Here is a 17,163-nt window from a genome sequence, read left to right as displayed (position 1 = left end):
AGGAGCTGGAGGTAGAGCCCGAAGTGTATAAATAAAGCTGGGGAAAACTCCTTGTCTGTTCCCTGCCTTCCAGCTCTGCCCCTCGCAGCACCCTGGGAGCAGCGTGTTGCTGGCCTAAGCAGGCAGGCCCAGCAAGAGTGCAAGGGCTTGTAGGAGTCCCCTGTCTGCAGAGCTGCCTTCCTCTTGCTGGGGACACCTCCTGGCCCTCAGGCTGTTCCCAATCTGTGCTGTGCTCCTGGTTTTCCCTGGGCTGGGATGGAGCAGGATGAGGCACAGTGCTGGTCTGACCTGCTGCCTCGCAGCCCATGCTGCCCTGCTGAGGGACAGTGTTTCAGGAGTGCTGCAGGGGGAGCAAGGCCCCTTCCTCCTTATGGGATTTGAAGAATGCAGCAGCACGCTGCAGGGATCCACCATTTGGCCACCATGTGCCTCCATCTTGTGTGACACCATGGGGGAGCAGCAGCAGCCGCCAGGCCCCGCTCCCACCAGGTGCTGAGCAGGAAGTGCACCTTGACATAGCTGACTCCCAGTCTCGTTCTTACAGGAAAGCAGAGCATGGCCATAAAGGAAGGGCAGATGCACGCTCAGTGCTGCCTCCTGCTCTCAGCTCCCTGTCTGCTCACAGCCCAAGGGCTCACACACACCAGCATGTGGCCCTGGTGATGTCCTCAGCCCCACTGCGAGGCACAGAGGCAGATGCTGCTGTGTACTGGCAGCATGTGCTCTGCTGAAGCAGCCGCTATCTGCAGTGAGCTCAAGGCCAGAAGTGATAAACCTGTGGCATAAGGAAATATAGGAACACAGAGTTGCTGGGTGAGGTTTCTGCCTCCTCCACAGCTCAGTACCAAGGGGATGCAGGGTGGAGAACCAGAACCTGAGAATGGGACAAAGCACAGCCCACACAGGAGCAGCTCCTGTCCTGGGAGTTGTACACACAGGAGCAGAAAGCAGGGATGGGCAGAGGACACAGCTCAAGCTGCTGATGCCTACACCTGGAGAAACAACATAGAGCCTGGTAAGGATTTAAGGTGGGGGGCTGCAAGCCCCAGCACTGCCACAGACAGAGAAGGGAGACAACAGGACAAGAGCTGGAGCTGGCTGGGCCAGCAGGAGCTGTGCCAATGGAGCACGGAAACTTTTTTTTTTTATTTCAACATAGTAGTGCTCAGTTACAGTTTAGTGAAGAAGAAATAGGTACATTCATTGGCCACAGCTTCCTGTTGCAGGCGGCAGAGGCCAGGCTGCAAAGCCAAAACACTGTTAAAGAACACCAAAAAAAAAAAAAAAGAGAAAGAAGTTCAATGAAAGGCAACTATGCATTAAAAAAGTCATTGTACTTCTCAGCTATAAATTACTTCAGTAAAACACAAGACAACCCCAGCAGGAGCAGTCAGCTCTGAAATTAACGGCCATCCGTACGAGTGAATAAAACCAAAACACTTTGCCACTCACGAGTACATCAGCAACGAGAGCCACGGCCCCGACCTGCCCCCCACGCCAGGAAGATCGTATAGTTGTGTGCTTCAGTGCAATACGAGCAGTGAGCCTGTAGCCCTTTAGGTTTTTGTTTTATTTTTTTTTTTTTTGCACTACACTCCCTTCCCTCCAAAGAAAAACTTAAAGTGCTCCCAGTGCTTTGGAATTTAAGCAAGAACGGGGCCACTGCTGTCACTCCTTGTCTTTGGTGACTTATGGCAGAAGAAAGGAGGACAAGATGGGCTGGGTCCTTGGTTAGCTTTGCTGGAAGCCAAGCAGTGATTGAGATGGAGCAACCTCTTCCTGCACTGCGACCAGAGGGAGGAGGCAGCGCTCTTACACCAGGCGACAGCAGCCAGGAGAGCTGGGACAGGCAAGGTGAAGCTCTCTGGTTCAAGTACTCAGCGAGAGGGATGTGCCAGGAGCTGTGCCCTCATAACCCTCTCTGAACAGCAGCAGAGGTCGCTCTTTCTCTGGGCCAGTAAGAGGGAGGGAGGCCCACACCACACCAGCACAGGGACCACAGAGGGGCAAGGTGTTCTCAGTGCCACAAGTGACATCTAGCTCAGTGCAAGCAAGGTGGGTGACAGGGTGCCTGCCACCCCAGAGAGGGCAAGGTTGGAGGAGAGGCCAGGGCTACAGGCTTCTAACACACCACTGGGGACACAAGCAACCTGCAGCACCCCATGCCACCCCAGTGCCCCACAGCTAAAGCCAGACAGCACTGTGCTGCTCCACATGGGTGCACAGCCTCCACCAAGCCAGGCCTCCCAGTGTCAGACAGGTGTTTGAGCAGCTTCAAGTAGGTTAAAAGCAGTTCCAGTTCAAGTTTTCACTAGAGGTCAGAGCAGCTGCTTGCCTAAGACCAGCACCTCCACCCAGGCATGCATCCAAAGCTGCTCCATTCATCCCAAAGGGGCTCAGAGACATGCTGGGAGTAACATCCAGTCTTACACAGTCTCATCTCCGAGAGCCCAGAGCTGCAAACCAAGTCAAACCTGGCATTTCCAGTTCAAAAGAGGGAGCAGGCACCTGGAAAGTGATCCCTTCTTCACATGACCCAGCACACTCCAACCCTGTGGGCACTGCTAAGCCCCCTGACACAGCTGCTGTAGGACTCCAGGTCCCCAGCCTGCTCCAGGGCACAGGAGAGAGGCAGGAGAAGAAGGAAAAAAAGCCCCGGGCCCAGATTCCTGCAGCTCTGCCACTGCATGTGCTGCCACCACAAGCAAGAGGCATCCCGCACCTCCACATTTGGTCAGCTTAACATTTTGTCCTCTACTAAATGCGACTTTGTACTGAGGGGCAGCAGGGGAGATCCCACATGGGGAAAAGCAGCTCTAGTTTTTACAAATGCCTGTCCTCAGCCTTAAGCTTTCCCAGGAGAGCAGCCTGCAGAGCCTCACCCCCTCCTTCACTCCATCCCTCCGCCCTGCCAGAACATCACTGCACATGACCAACCCATGAGCTTAACACCAGCAGGAGCACTTGATCTCACCATTACAGGCCTTTGCTACGGATATGCTTTGAGCTCAGCTTCAAGCCCACAGTTCTAGGCAGGATGGTTCAGCATCCAGGCAGAAAGAGCAGCAGAGAAGGCCTGCTCCCAGCCCAGAGGCAGCAGCAGCCCCACAGGGTGCAGATATGGCACGTTAACACACCGCAGGAGGCCCTGCCCGTAACACTGTTAATCTCAGCTTCACACCTCCACGCAAGTCAGGATGCAGAGTACTTCACGGAATACATCTTTGCAGGAAGACAGTGCCTCTCCCAGCTATGGATGTGCAATTAAAAGAGTAACTAGAACAGTCTCAGACCAAACAGCCTGAGCGAGACTCATTCCTTCCAAGTGTGCAGATAAAAGTGCAAATATGCATTTGATGTTTCTTTTCTAGTGAGGAAGCTCTGGTGCATTTAGCTGCCAACATCTTGAAGACCAGACCAAGAAAAAGCTTCCAGAGAGTTCAGCTTCACTTTGCTACATGGTACCTTAAAGTCTCAGTTCTCTCGCTTACCGCCTGCAGCCATAGGCGCCGTCCTGCTTACGGCTGCAGCAGGTAGTGGAATGTTTGTGTCGATGAGTTAGATGCTTCAGGGAAGAGGGAAAGAAAACCAGGTTACAATCCTATACATGAATGCCACTTCTGGGAGGAAAGGGACCTCACAGCCTCCTCAGTTCTGCGCTGTGGGGTATGGGCTGTGGTGGTTACTCAACTCTGAGCCGCCTGCAGCAGAGAGCAACGGGGCACTGTCGGTGGTGGTCCCACTGGGAGGGGGACCTGCTGCAGAGCTGTCGTTCCCAGCCAGAGACCCATAGCAGCCAGAGCACTGAGGGGTGGCCAAGCTGAGAGGAGAGAGGGAGAAACCAAACATGAACTCAGACAAGTAGTTCGATTGCTTATTGTCTAAGCAGCCCAAAAAAGACTCCTGCCCCCAGCACTGCCCGTGGGGCAAGTCTGCAGAAGCAGGTTAGGATCTGCAGATGTGATACCGCCAAGGAGCCTGGCCTTCAGGTGCAAGGGCAGGAGCACCAGGCCCTACAGAACTGGTTGAGAAAAGATGCAACCTTCCCATTCCTCACTAGAACCCCTGGACAGGAGGACTTCAGAGCCCTGAGCAGCAAGGCCAGGGTTGCCAGACTTCCCTTTACAGTTCTCCTGAAGACACCACACCATTCTCCCTCAGCCCAGATATCCCTGCAGATCTGATCCAGCTGCTCCCAGACTTTGGCACCTCACTTTCTAGAGGAAGAACTCCTCTGGAAGCAATTCGGGGGGGGATAATTCAGTCATTCAGCTGAGGAAAGATCCTAAGATCAGCCTGCCTGGATGAGGCCTCCTGTCCGCAGCCACTGCACATTTCTACTTATGAGCATCCACTGTTGATATCCACCTCTCAGAGGCAATTGCTTCTAGTAGAAGCACCTCTACATTGCAGAAGGGAGCAAAACTAAGCTCAGTCACAAGGCTCCTTGCCCCATCCACCTTGCCCAAGCTGCCTCTTATACCAGAAAGAGTTTTGTTGTCTCCTCACAGGACAGCACCTGTGTTTTCACTTTCTAATACAACACTTACCCTCCTTCTCTGGCCCCAAGCCGTGACAAGTCATCATCACTGTCATAACGCCTTGGATTGTCGAAGAAGTAGGCTCTGGAGCTGTAGCTATGACTATTGACCATTCCTGCTGGAGTCTGTTAAAGAGAAGAAAGTTAAGACAAATGTGAATTTCACAGCCCTTAAGTGGTGTGACCCTGTACACCTTGGTTTCCTCCCTACACAGGGGTATTTGAGCTGCAGCAGTTTGCTCAGACCTACCAAATTCTGACTCAGTCTCTGAGCCCGGAAGAACAGCACCACAAAAGTTGTTGGCACCAGCTCCCAGAGGAAAAGGACCACTCCAAACACCACGTATTCTTCACTGCTCACTTCCACGTGCACCTGCAGAGGGAAGTTAGAGGTGTTTACACTAAGCCATCAGAAGTACACAGCTCCCACAGCTGGGCAGAGCACACAACTTCGGAGAATTACAAACACAGCAAAGTCCTTGTGAAGGCAGGAGTCCCTAAACCAACAGTTGTTACCCTAAACGTGATTGTTACCATTTTAAGTGAGAGCTAGCAGCTCTCTTCAGGGTGCCACCAGGGTACTGGTGAGCTCTCTCCCGACTCCAAGGGTTCTCCATTGCATACAGCCATGCCTTATTAAGCACTACTCTTCTGCTCTACTTGTTCCCCCTCCCCCTCCAAAAGAAGAGTTGCAGACTGAAGTTGACTGAAGTTGATGCTCACAACAGGGAATCCCTCTTTTAGAAGCAGACAGAGGAAGATTCAGGCCTACTCTACTACTGAGAATAAGCAGGGCTTCTGAAGGCAGAAATCCAGCTTGTCCGGAGATTCAAAGAAACAAGCATCCCTGGTAGCATCCTCTTCCTCTGTGCTCCACCCTCCCATGAGGGGCACACAACTCCCTGCCACAAGTCACAGACTTGGAGGAATAATGGATAAACTCACCTTGTCTGAAAGGTTGTCCCAGCCATAGTTGAATGGACCAGGAACACTGTCTGGAGATATGGCCACAGCTACCAGGTTATAGCAAGCCCTCGAGGAATACAGAAGGGCAACCACAGATCCCACAAGAATAGCTTGGCAGACAGATGTTCCCTAGAACAGAAAGAACAACAGTTTTAATACAGACCTTTCCATAGAGCTGGGACTTCACCTTTGCTCAAGTGCATGAGGAGCTGCACAGACAAGAGTGACCTAGAGCATTTGAATGCTGCTGCTAAAATATTTAGAACTGGTTAAGAGCTTCCCCACGTGATAAGTTCACTGGAGTAGCAGAGTTGGGCAGTCAGCATTACCTGGGAGCAGGGAAGGCTCAAGGCACAGGAGCATTGTTCTCAGGATTTTAATAATCAGGATTTTAATAAACAGGTAGAGATCAAAACTGTTTCAGCAATCAGCTTCAAACCAGTGACACAGAGGTGTCCTCCCACCCACTGCCTTTCTGGGGCAGTCTCCAGAAGGCCAGCTAACAGCCATTAAGAAAATACTGCTGTTCTTTGCACACTGGTCAGGCACAAACTCTACAGAGATATAATCTAGTTATTTACTCTGCAGCAGCTCAGCACCCCACACACTGAACATGGTCTCTGGCCAGAAAAGAAGTTCAGATATTTGGGGCAGGCCTGTGAGACAAGGCAGGAAGAACCAGCATTTGAGCCTCAGCACTACAGTGGGAGAAGACAAGCATACCATACATAAAGCAGCATGCTGAAAGTTGGCTAGATGTTGAGCCTCCTGCTAGCTGTCCTGTGCTGGCGAAGGAGAAAAGTGGTCTCCACAACCTTCCAGATGTAGTGTGTCAGAAGGAGGGCTGCCACAAAGGACCCTGAGGTCACAATACCCACCTTTCCTGTAACACTAGCCTTAAGAAAGGCTAGTGTTACAGGATCCACAAAGAGAGAGGCACCTGCTAAATACACTCAAAAGCCAGAAAATGAGTAAACATCCAAGCTAGATGCAGCTGGTTTGCCTCTGTATGTAGGGAGACAATCCACTCAGGCAGCTCACCTGCTCCACCTTCTCCACATCCAAACCAGCTATGCCATCTGTTTTTCCAGTCTTAGAGCTTTGCAAGTGAGCTTGCAGGTGCTTATAACAGACTAGTTCCTGCGATGCCAGCAGAGAATGCAGCCTGCTGCAGCACCATTAGCAGAGCCCTCAGTATTCAGGAGAGGAGAAAGGGGCAGAAAAGCAAGGCTCCAGCAGACAAGGAGCACAGTATAGGATCCAGTAGGATCCAGCAGGAGTGCAATGCAGCCTCCTCACATGTCAAATGGCTCAAGCCTTCCCACACTGTGGCAAGGGCAGCAGTCTTACCAAGTCTCTCAAAGCAATATAGCAAGTCTGAAGAGTCAGCAGGTTTACAGCAAGAGTTCAGGAGGCAGGGCAACTTTTTCAGGCACTTGGGTAACACTTCTGCACATCCCTGTCCTATTTCTGTAGCTCCTCCACAACCCTGAAAGTCAAGAAATGTCTCCAAGGTAGGAAATAAAAAACGTAAATGCTCAAGACCTCTATGAGACAGTCAGGTTGAGTTCTCAGAGATAAAGCAGGCTCTTCCAGAGCACACTGTATCAGAGCAAGCCCTACAGAAAGCCTCTGGCATGTAACTAGAGGAAGTTGCCACATCCATAAATCACTGCTGAGAGAGACTGATATGTTAATTAGTGTCCAGAACCAGTTAGAGCTGGATACCTGGCCCACAGAGGCAGGGATTTGAGCAGCTTGTCAGCTCAATCGTGGCTCCTGCCTCATGCCTCACTTCAGACCCACTGGGCTACAATCTGCAGCCTCTGGGGACAGTTGCCACCAGAAGCTCCTAGGCAGCCAGTCCCAGCCATCCCCAGCACACACATCCTGGATTCAGGGCACTGAACTGAAGTCCCTTGAGTGGCCCTGCAGATGACCTGCTAAGGAACAAGGTGCCTCCAGCTAACACAAGGCAGCTGTCTTAACCAAGATGTCTTTGTAGCAGTGCCTGCAGCAAGAAGGCTTGTCACTCTCTTTATCTTATTCCTGAGGGGGCAGAAGCATCCAACAGCTTTCATAAGCTCCATGCTCTGGGTAGTCTCTTGCCTGAGACAGGCATGGCAGCACTTTAAAGCCCACAGATTCACTTGACAGAAGACTCCAGGAGTCCTTCTGACATGTGGAAAGACAGGATTCAGAACATGAGAAGAAAAAAGCTGCACCACTGTGAGAAGACACTAGCTCAAAAGTATCAGAGCCAGGCAGCTGGCTTCCCTGCACCCAGTTCTTCCCAGATTCTTGCATTGCTTAAGCCAGGCAGCCAACACTGGGCAAGCAGGAAATCCCCTTTGCAGAGAATTGTTATGCATCTGTCAGAGTTATCAGTACTATGCAGACTTTTCTGTACTTAGTGGTTCTTGCAGTGTATTTGCCACATCTCTTACTTAGAGAACCCTCTCTTCTAGTCAAATCCTAAATTAAACCTCTATGCCTAAGAAGCAAAAGCAGCACTTCAATCTCCTCTAGCGCCAGCAAAGCTGCAGACATGGTTCCCCAAAGCATCCAGGGCACAGCATTCCTACAGCAGGAACACACACCTTCTGAAGGTAAGAGCTGCCAGCAGGTCAGCACTGCTTACAAAGCTTTCACCTACCTTAGACTCGAGGTAGACATTCGCTGAAGACATCTTTCCCAGTTTGCACATGCAGCAAGCCAGTGAGATGGCACAGAGGATGAAGAGACTGTCATTGACCAGAGCACGGGCAAGGACTGCCTGCCTCAGCTGGCTCTCTGGGACTTCACTGTGTATTAGCATTGCACACGTCAAGTTCACAACAAGGAAGAGGAGGCTGGTAAGTATGGAGCCCAGATACAACAGAACCCTGGGGAGAAGAAGGGGGAAAGAAGCAGAGTTCAAGTCAGTTCCGGGGTCATTCTTCACCACCCTCCTGCCTCATCAGCCAAGGGGCCCCAGTGCTCCACTCGCTCTGAAGGGCACCACTGTTGAAGCTTCCTGAATATCTTAAGTGTGCAGAGTCTGTTTGAGCTGCTTTCATACAGCATGAGCTGCATAAGTAGTCTGAGTTACAAGACTCATCTTCTGACAGTCAGGTTCTTATCTCACAGATTTTAAGTGTTGCTGTAGCTCTGCATTAACTCCAGTCAATATGCTATGAGTCATCACAATCACTGCTATTCCTTTATTGAAAGCCACTGGAGCTTTCATCTTCTACTGTGGGTTTCCCTGGAAATGGTCAGGAAGCACCTGGGCTGCACAAACACATCCCACCTTCTGCTCAGTGTTTGTCCCACAGCTTTTTGCTGGGGATAGGCCCACTCAAAAAGACCTTGGGAATTTATCTGGCTTGCTGTTAGCACCAGCACTGAGATGCTGCTGATGTGTGCAGAGGCATGCAGCATCTTTCAGCTTCCTTGCTACCCCTTGGAGCTTGCAGCCCCACTCCAAGGGGCATCTTAAAGAACAACTAGGTGCACTAGCTCTCTTTTATGGTCCATGGGGTCCAATGCTCCCATTTCTAACACAGCAGCATTCATTCATCCCAAGCAGTTTGAAGGTAACATTAGAAGAGTGCCACTTACTTGTACTTGTTGAAATCAGCTGCACATTTCACTTTGAATATAACCTAGGGGAGAAAAAATTGCAGAGTATTACTTCACATGACCTGTAGATCACCTCTTAATAAAGATATATACAACAGGAAAGACAGCACCCAGTGGACATCTTGAAGGATTATGTCACTTACAGAACCCATCTGTATCCACTTGCAAAAGACAACTGCTCCTTTTCCTGCAGGAGCTAAGCTTGAATGTAGGTGTCCAACTGGCAGGAACATTTATTACCCTGTAAGGGACTTTAACGTCTTACCTAAGGACTTCAAGGGAAGGAAGTTAGCACCCAGCAGTCACTAAGAACATTCAAAAACACATTTACTTCACCAGTGTTGTGCTGTGTATTTTAGGAGCTCAATCACACTTATCTCCCTGTTAGAGAGGGCTGCTTCAGCAATGCAAACAGCTGAAACAGCTGACCAAAAATAGCCCTCTGGTATTGGATTATGGACCTGCAGGCTCTAACAAGCACATGGGTTTCTCAGTTCCTCCATCCTGAAGATATTTGTAGGCTAAATTACACCTGAGAAGCGACTCAAGAGATGGAAGGCAGTCCTGCAGAGGTGGAAGGCCACAGCCTGCCAAGTTGCATGGCACACCTGACAGTCACACAGACTATTTCACTCTTCACAGCAACAAGCACTCTGTCCAGAAGAGAATCTAGGTTGTGAGCTTTCTCAACACTAGGGATTAGCAGACTCAAGCTGCACATTGCACAAGGGCTGGTGCTTCAAAACAAGAACTCCACAGACTGCAGGGTACTGAACCCATGCCTGCAGCCCCAGCTGTTTGGGCTGAAGGAGAGCTGCAGCTCACCCTCAGACACCCTACAGCACTCCTGTCATTCAGCAGAACGCTTTCCCTGCCCCTTAAGGCAGGAGGGTGGCTTCTGCTGATGCATACCTGTGCAGGACTCTTAGCATAAGGAAGCACAGAGACCAGGAAAAGGTGCAAACCCTCCCAAGTCACAGAGCAGACACAAGCATCAAAGTACTGCTGCAGGGGAACGGGAGGTCACACATGGTCAGGATAAGCAGCACGTGGGCAGCGCTACTCAGAGCTCACTTGTCACACACCAGTTCAGCACAGCCATGGCAGGAACTGTGAAAAGTACAGCTGCTGCTGGTACAGACCCCATCAGGAAGGATGCCAGAGCTTAGGGTCACATTCAGCCTCATACAAAGCCTGTGTCCTGACTACAGGGATTCTGAAGGAACTTAAGAAGAGGTAGAGTCCTCTACAGCCAGATCCAGCAGACAGAGCACTTGTGCTGACCATGCTATGCAGGCACAGGTTTGGTTACAGCACTTCTGCAGAGCTTTCCCTGTCAGCTTCCAGACTATAACTGCAGTGAAGGATCACTCATCTCTTACAAGGCACCCCTACTCAGCTTTTCTGTGATAGGATTTCTCAGCTCTCACCCTTTCAGTCAACACCGAGGTAATGACAGCACTATGAGGCCCCAGCAGTCAGGCTCCTGCCAATATGATTTCCAACAATGTTAGAGAATTTGAGGACTGTCTGTCCTATTGCAGTAGAGTTCCAGGCATTTGAAAGCCTTCCCCCTCCACCCCCAAGGCACTGGGCAGCTTCAACAGCCCCATTTCATGAGCCAGTTCTTATGTTTGACTCCTCTCCCTGTCTGAGGGTAGACAAACTCCAGTAGTACCTTGAGTAGTACCCTGAGGAAGGTAACCAGCCCCCACAGCAAGGAAGCACAGTACTACAGGCAATCCAAAGCCCTCTACTCTGCTCATGGTGTAGGCCAGGAGCAGAGAAGTACAAAAAACACGGCATCATCCACACTGAGCCCACAGTTAGAAGGAACCTGGGCCTTGGCAGGAGGGCACAGCCATCTCAAGTCTGAGAAATCTGAGTCCTCCCTTATCCTTAATTTGCCTGCAGGCTACATTCAGGTGCTTTGGGACTGTGAGAACAGACATCAAGGACAGCCAGCTGGGAAGCAACTTGGCTCAGACCTGATTTGTGCAGCATGGAAATCCATTTAAGATATTTGTACTGCTGCTCTGACTCCCAGAAGAGCAGCCCAGAACCACAGTCTCTGAGCAGCAGTGCAACTAGTAAGCCTTCACTATTGTATTCCAGCTGATAACCCTGGGTAGAACAACTCATCAGCTGTGCAGGGGGGAAGACACTGGTTAACAGAAAGGAGATTCTGGCTCCAGCAGCCCCACTCGAGACAGTCTTCCTAGACTGCCCTACACCCTGGGGAATGAGACACACCAAGCTGACTTGGGGTTAAGAGTGCAACAGGAACCTGAGACTCACGCTTGGACTGCTGCCACAGAAAGCAAAAGTAGACCATGGTACCAGCCTTAGGCTTTTCTTAGCCCTCACTGTGCTGTCCTATAACTTTAGGAAGACAGCAGACACCACTCAGTTTACAGTGTTTGCATAGTTATAAAGACATAACTCATCTGATGACATAACTCACTGTTTCTTCACAGGGACAGACGGGGTCAGTAGGTGATACTGGTCCTGTTCACAGTGCACCTCTGGGATTTATCCTTGAGCCAATCCTGCAAGGCTTTCAGCACCGGACTATCTGCTGCTCTCAAAGCCCAAGGACAGCTGATGCAGAAGGCTTTGCTGTAAAAAAAAAAGCTCAGGAGTAGTCCTGCTCCTTGTAAGAGCAGGAAATCCAGGCCCCTGTCCTCAGGCAGGCATATTATACTAAGTTAATAGTAACAGCCCCAACAAACAGGGCTTTCCACTGTTCAGCTGGGTAGCCAGCCCAGGGGCCATGCAGTTGTGTGCTGAAAATGGAGAACAGATGTCTCTGCTGGCCCAGAGCAGCAGGACTGGGCAATTTACTGCTAAGCAAGCTTTTTGTAACAGTTAAGCAGATCTCAGTTGTTTTTCTGGAAACAAGTCCTTTCTGCACTTCCCACCAGCTACAGATCTGGGGGGGAGGAGTGAAGCTGAAAAGCAAAACAAAAGTATAGACCCAGAGGGCCCCTGTAAAGCTAGAGGCACTCTGGGACAAGAGCAGATATTTTACAACAGCAATCTCCCCGCTCTCATCACTGACCCCAGAAGGAGAACTTGCTATGGGGATGCTCCCAGAGCGTTAGAAACACTCATCTTTGATGGTATACTGGAGGTGTCACCCTTGCTAAGGGATGACAGGTAAAAGGCCACATCCCATAGATGGCTCTGGACCAGTTTCAGCCGCAACACTCACCCAACTGCAGCTTCACTGTGGTACAACCACTCACAACAGAGAGAGAAGGCTTTCAAACCTGTCTCCTTTCTGATGGAATCAAAGTCTTTTCTGCTCCATAAAGTTAATGAGTTCAAGCTCTGAAGACGCAAGACACAACTGTGTTCTGCTTTGGCGCGAGCACAGGCCTCACTCACTGCAAGTGCATCCATATTCTCTCTCTCACCACATTCATTCTCAGCTTGGTGCTATCTTGGGACCATACCCCATAAGCCGTGTTCAAGATCTCCCCATCCATCTGTCCAAGAATGAGCTGGAAGTCATCTATGAGGAGGATCTCTCAGCCCTACTAGTACTGAGATCACCCTACACCATCTTGAACACAGAATACAACTGGCACATAGTGATTTTCTAGAACAGCCAGCCACCAGCACAGCCACCCGACCAACCAGGAACTGCAGTGCCCCAGGGAATCATAAGCCCTTGGATGGAGCAGTTTTGAGTTAAAGTGAGCCCTTACAAGCTGTACAAGGAAGAGATCACACACAAGGTGTGTGAGACAAGGAACGTGGAAGGGTGTAGGAATGGATGGAGGCTTCTCCAATCCTCCATCTGAGAAGGCAGGAAGACAGCATCCTTGGATACAAAGAGCTCCCAGGCTAGATGCTCTCCCCATGCATGTCTGCTCCAGCACAATTAGAACAACAAGGGATGAAAGAGGCTGACGTCATCTAATCAGATGGACCATTTATTGAAACCCAGACAGGTTAAGGGTTATGACCACACCAGTCTGGCAGAGCAGCTTCACCACAAGCAGAAGGCCTTACTCATCGTTGCACTCAGCTGCTGACTCTCAAGGGGAGACAGGGATGCCAAGTGTTCAAGGCCTCTGAAAGGGTCAGGGTGGAGGTTGTGCTACATTTACATGTATTGTGCTCCTGACAATGACCTGGGGGAAGCAGTAATTGGCAGACTCTTGGGAAAGGTAGTATTACTCAAGCAAATGCCTAACTGGCAGAGGAGCAACCACACAAGGCAGACAAACAGCCCAGGTTGAGTATCTGAGCCATCAGCCTGCTGGTTTGAATGAGGCTGGGAGTGGATCTGAGGAATTCTGATGCCATGCACCATAATCTCCAGATTTCCTGGAGAGAAACTCATTGTTACATGCTGAAGCAGAGGGCAAGAGATGCTCCCAAGCAGAAGGCATGACATCTCATGATGTTCCAGGTGAAATGAAAGATGCTTATTACCAAATAAGCAGCCCACACACATTTTGTCAAGCCTCCACACCCCCCTCAGTGATCTCAGGGATTGAGACAGGACAGGAACTGGACAAGTTCATCCTATCTGTGGGGATAAAGATCAGGCAGTTCCCACAGTTTGAATTCCAGCCCTAGTGTTGCTAGCACTGTAAGCTGCTCTAACTCCCCGTATGTATTTGTTGCTTCCCAGCACTACTCCCCCTCCCAGCATTATCTCACCCTCAGCTTGAACACAGCCTGAAGAGCTCTGTAACTCAAACAACATCAGTGCAAACAACACAACACCACATTCCCCTCCACTGCTTAGACAGATGCCACTTCTCCAGCATCTCCACAAAGGATGTGCTGTGTACAAAGATTAGCTATGCCTGCAGCACAAAAGCAGCCTGTGCTTTTATCTGAGGACATCTCAGACAAGGATAACAGTCCCAGAGCAGCAGAAGCCCAGTGCTCCTCCATGGGTCACTGTCAACTGGCCTGTAAGAACTGAGAACCAATGTGCCCTCCACAGCATCTCCAGCTTGAATTCACACATAGTGATCTCTAGATCTTGAGCCACTTCAGCTAAATCACAGTTGTTCTACAGTGCTTCAGTTTCTTCCAGGTGGAACACTGTCATTAACCCCCTTAATGCAGCTCCCACAGTGCTTTGAGCAAAGCACTGAACACATCCCAACCAGGCATGCCAATGGCAGAAGGGAACGATGTGCTGGGAGCTAAGAAAAGGATGGGCTAGCCTTACAAGCCTGTTATCCAAGCAGAAGAGGCCAAATATCACTAGTTAATACTGTTTCTTTAATTAAAATGGAAGCCAGAAGAGCAACGAGGGCTTTCAGTCCATCTAGCTAGCTCCATTTTCTCCAAAGTCCAGAAGCCATAGCTTTCATCACTTACCACACTGCAAGATAACTCACAAAGCACAGCACACTGGACACCAATGCTGCTCAGGATGGCCAAGTGTCAGGCCCTTCTCTGTAACTAAGCACACACACCCATCTTAATAAGCCATCTTATCCTTTCCCACTCTAGATCCTGAGCTCTTATTTCCTCAGACAGGATTTCCCTTGGCTCTAGGTCTTCAAGGAGAAAGAAGCAGAATATACCCAGCCCAAGCCTGCTGCAAAACAGATATCATGGGAGGAAGGGCAGCCTGAGAGCCCATCTGAACTTAATTTCTTTTTATTTATTTAAGCAAAGCTTTTTAAAAAAGCCTGCAAGGGGACAAGCACTGCTAACAAGTCCAGTGTCTTGGAGGAAAACCAAAAATCAAGCCAGTGTGCACCAACAGAACTCAGGATCCTCGGTCAGCTTGCCTTCTGGGGGACATAAACACCTACTGGTTGGAGCAGTTGGTAGGTCAGCCTCCCTTTAACACACAAGATGGATCACGCACACTATGCAGCATTTGTTACTTCGCTGCCACTCGGCAGGCAGCAGATCCAGCACCAAGAGCTTTCACAAGGGGCAGTTCACCCCCATTTCCAGGCATCTGTGTCAGGAGGGAAAGAACCCAAAGGGCCAAACCACCCCATAGCTCCCCATCTCACATTATCACGTGCACAGTGATGTCCTAGGGAAAATGAAATCATAATTCCTATTGGTGACACATCGGAGCGACGGAGCGATTTCACTGTGTGTTAGCAATTCCTTTGTGAGGCTGGCAAACAGCTGAGAGCTGCAGAGCAAAGAATCTGAACAACAAAGCTGGAAGGAAAGTACTGTCTATTTGTGAAACAAGTCACCAAACGGGAAGGCAGGCAAAAACAGAGGGCTGCTCACGAGAAACTGGAGCAGAAACAAAATATTCAGAGGGGGAAGGGGAGGGGAAAGCTGAGGCTTTAAAGAATAAATAAAAGCGAATGAAAGGAGCAGAGAAAGGAGGGCAAAAACCACACAGCGAGTGGTGGGCTAAGGCAGAAAGGAGGAACGCAGCTCGGCAACAACAGCCAGCAGCTCTGAACCGTCCCAGCGGCCGTGAGGGGATGGGGGCTCATCCCGCACCCCCATCCCGGGCAGCGGGACACAGGGATGCGGGGGTTTCTGCCTGACGACAGGGAGCACGAAAACAAGCCCCGAGCGGAGGGATGGAGGGAGCGCAGCAACAATAGCAGAAGAGGCTCCGGCTGGTGACGTAATGCTTGGCAGCACTCCAGGCCCGAGCAGCCCCTGCCGCTGCTCGCTGCCACTTTCTGGTCCGTCCCCCCCCCCCCCCACTTCAGGGGGAGAGGAATGAATTAAAAAAAGAAAAAAGGACACAACACCTCCACACCTCCCCCATATACACACACGGGGCTCCCACCTCACCCTGCGTGGGGTCACCCCACACGCACACCCCCCTCCCCCACACCCCCTCAGGGCTCAGCCCCACGCTCCCTCGGCGCTTCGCGACGCCTTTCCCGGGCAAACTTCACCTCGGCGAAGTACAGGTTGAGGAGGCAGAGGCCGGCGAAGAGCAGGCAGCCGGGCAGGCAGTAGAGCAGCCAGTGGGCGAAGGGCTGCTGGAGGCGGAGGGCCTGCAGCGAGTTCTGCAGGTAGAAGGAGAACAGCGTGGTCCTGAGGGCGGCCCAGAGCAGGCAGAGGAAGAGGCAGAGCGTGTGGTAGCTCAGCCGCCGCTCGCGGTAGTAGAGCAGCAGCCAGAGCTGCAGGTAGGCAAAGAGGAAGAGCGCGGCGTACAGCGCTGTGTGGAGCACCGTCAGCCCCAGCTCCACCGCGTAGGGCACGGCGGGGCCCTCGGCCAGGGCCGCCCCCGCGGCGAGGGCGCTCATGGGGCAGCGGGAAGGCAGCACCGATTCCCCGCCCGCCCTCCGCTCGGCTCAGCCGGACACCCCCATACAACAAAGGGGCGCCCGCGCTGCAGCCGCCGCAGCCGCCGAGCAACTCCGTGCCGGGGACAATCAGCTGAGCCCGATCATTTGAGGCGCTCGCTCCTGACAGCGCGCGCTCTCCATTGGCTCCCCGCCGCGCCGCCCCCTCCGCGCCCATCCGCCGCGCCGATTGGCTGGCGCCGCCTGTCACTCACGCGCCCCCCCCCATCCCCACGCACGCACACGCGTGCCGCCGCCGCCGCCGCCCCCCAGCGGGAACGCCACGCCTCCTCCGGCGGAGGGCGGGGCGAGGCCCGGGATCTCGGCGCTGATTGGCCTGCGGCGCGGGCGCGAGAGATGATGGGGGTGGGGCTCCATTTAGCGTCGGGCTCGGCTGCGTTGTGGGGGCGCGCGTGGCAGGGCTGTGGGTCTGGCGCGCTTAGCGGTACGCACGGTGGCAGGGACGGGGGCCCGCTGGGTTTTGTGGTCCCCGCAGCCCTCGAGGGAAGAGGCTCTGGGGTCCCCACGGCTCTGATGTCTGGTTAGCTGTAGGGGCGGAGGGCCTGGCAGCTGACGAGCAGATGTGGGGTTCCTCCTGCTGCGTGGGGCTAGTGGCAGCGTTGCTGCAGGCCTCGGTTAGAAATCCCTGCTGCTGTAAGGGAGGATTTGGTGCCTTCGCGCTATAAAGGCAGGTATTCTTCTGCGACAGGGCCAGCAGAGAAATCCCTGTAGGCATTGTGGTGGGTCTGGGCCTCTGCAGCAATGTGTGAG

General features: G+C 51.9%; 1 protein-coding gene across 1 annotated transcript; it reads right to left on the bottom strand.

Annotated features, from left to right (window-relative positions):
- Positions 1-2,698: 2,698 nt before the first annotated feature.
- On the bottom strand, positions 2,699-16,445 carry GPR137C (G protein-coupled receptor 137C). Its single transcript, XM_065748726.1, has 7 exons — positions 16,000-16,445; positions 9,110-9,153; positions 8,163-8,391; positions 5,486-5,635; positions 4,791-4,913; positions 4,551-4,666; positions 2,699-3,820 (listed from the first exon to the last, which is right to left on the bottom strand). The coding sequence occupies exons 1-7, from the start codon at positions 16,351-16,353 to the stop codon at positions 3,649-3,651; spliced, it is 1,188 nt and encodes a 395-aa protein (XP_065604798.1). The 5' UTR covers positions 16,354-16,445; the 3' UTR covers positions 2,699-3,648.
- Positions 16,446-17,163: the final 718 nt, after the last annotated feature.

Source organism: Cyrtonyx montezumae, unplaced genomic scaffold, assembly GCF_038088225.1.
Source record: "Cyrtonyx montezumae isolate F1298 unplaced genomic scaffold, pur_monq_1.0 scaffold_10, whole genome shotgun sequence".
In the NCBI taxonomy this organism is placed as follows: Eukaryota; Metazoa; Chordata; class Aves; order Galliformes; family Odontophoridae; genus Cyrtonyx; species Cyrtonyx montezumae.
This window is presented reverse-complemented; position numbering and strand designations above follow the sequence as displayed.

Bases quoted from the DNA above. Each gene is read 5' to 3' on its own strand.
- GPR137C (XM_065748726.1), bottom strand. From the start codon at position 16,353: ATGAGCGCCCTCGCCGCGGGGGCGGCCCTGGCCGAGGGCCCCGCCGTG. The intron at 9,154-15,999 runs GTGAAGTTTGCC...TTTCTCCCCTAG, and splicing joins TCAACCTGTACTTCGCCGAG to GTTATATTCAAAGTGAAATG. The intron at 8,392-9,109 runs GTAAGTGGCACT...TCTTCTCCCCAG, and splicing joins GCTGATTTCAACAAGTACAA to GGTTCTGTTGTATCTGGGCT.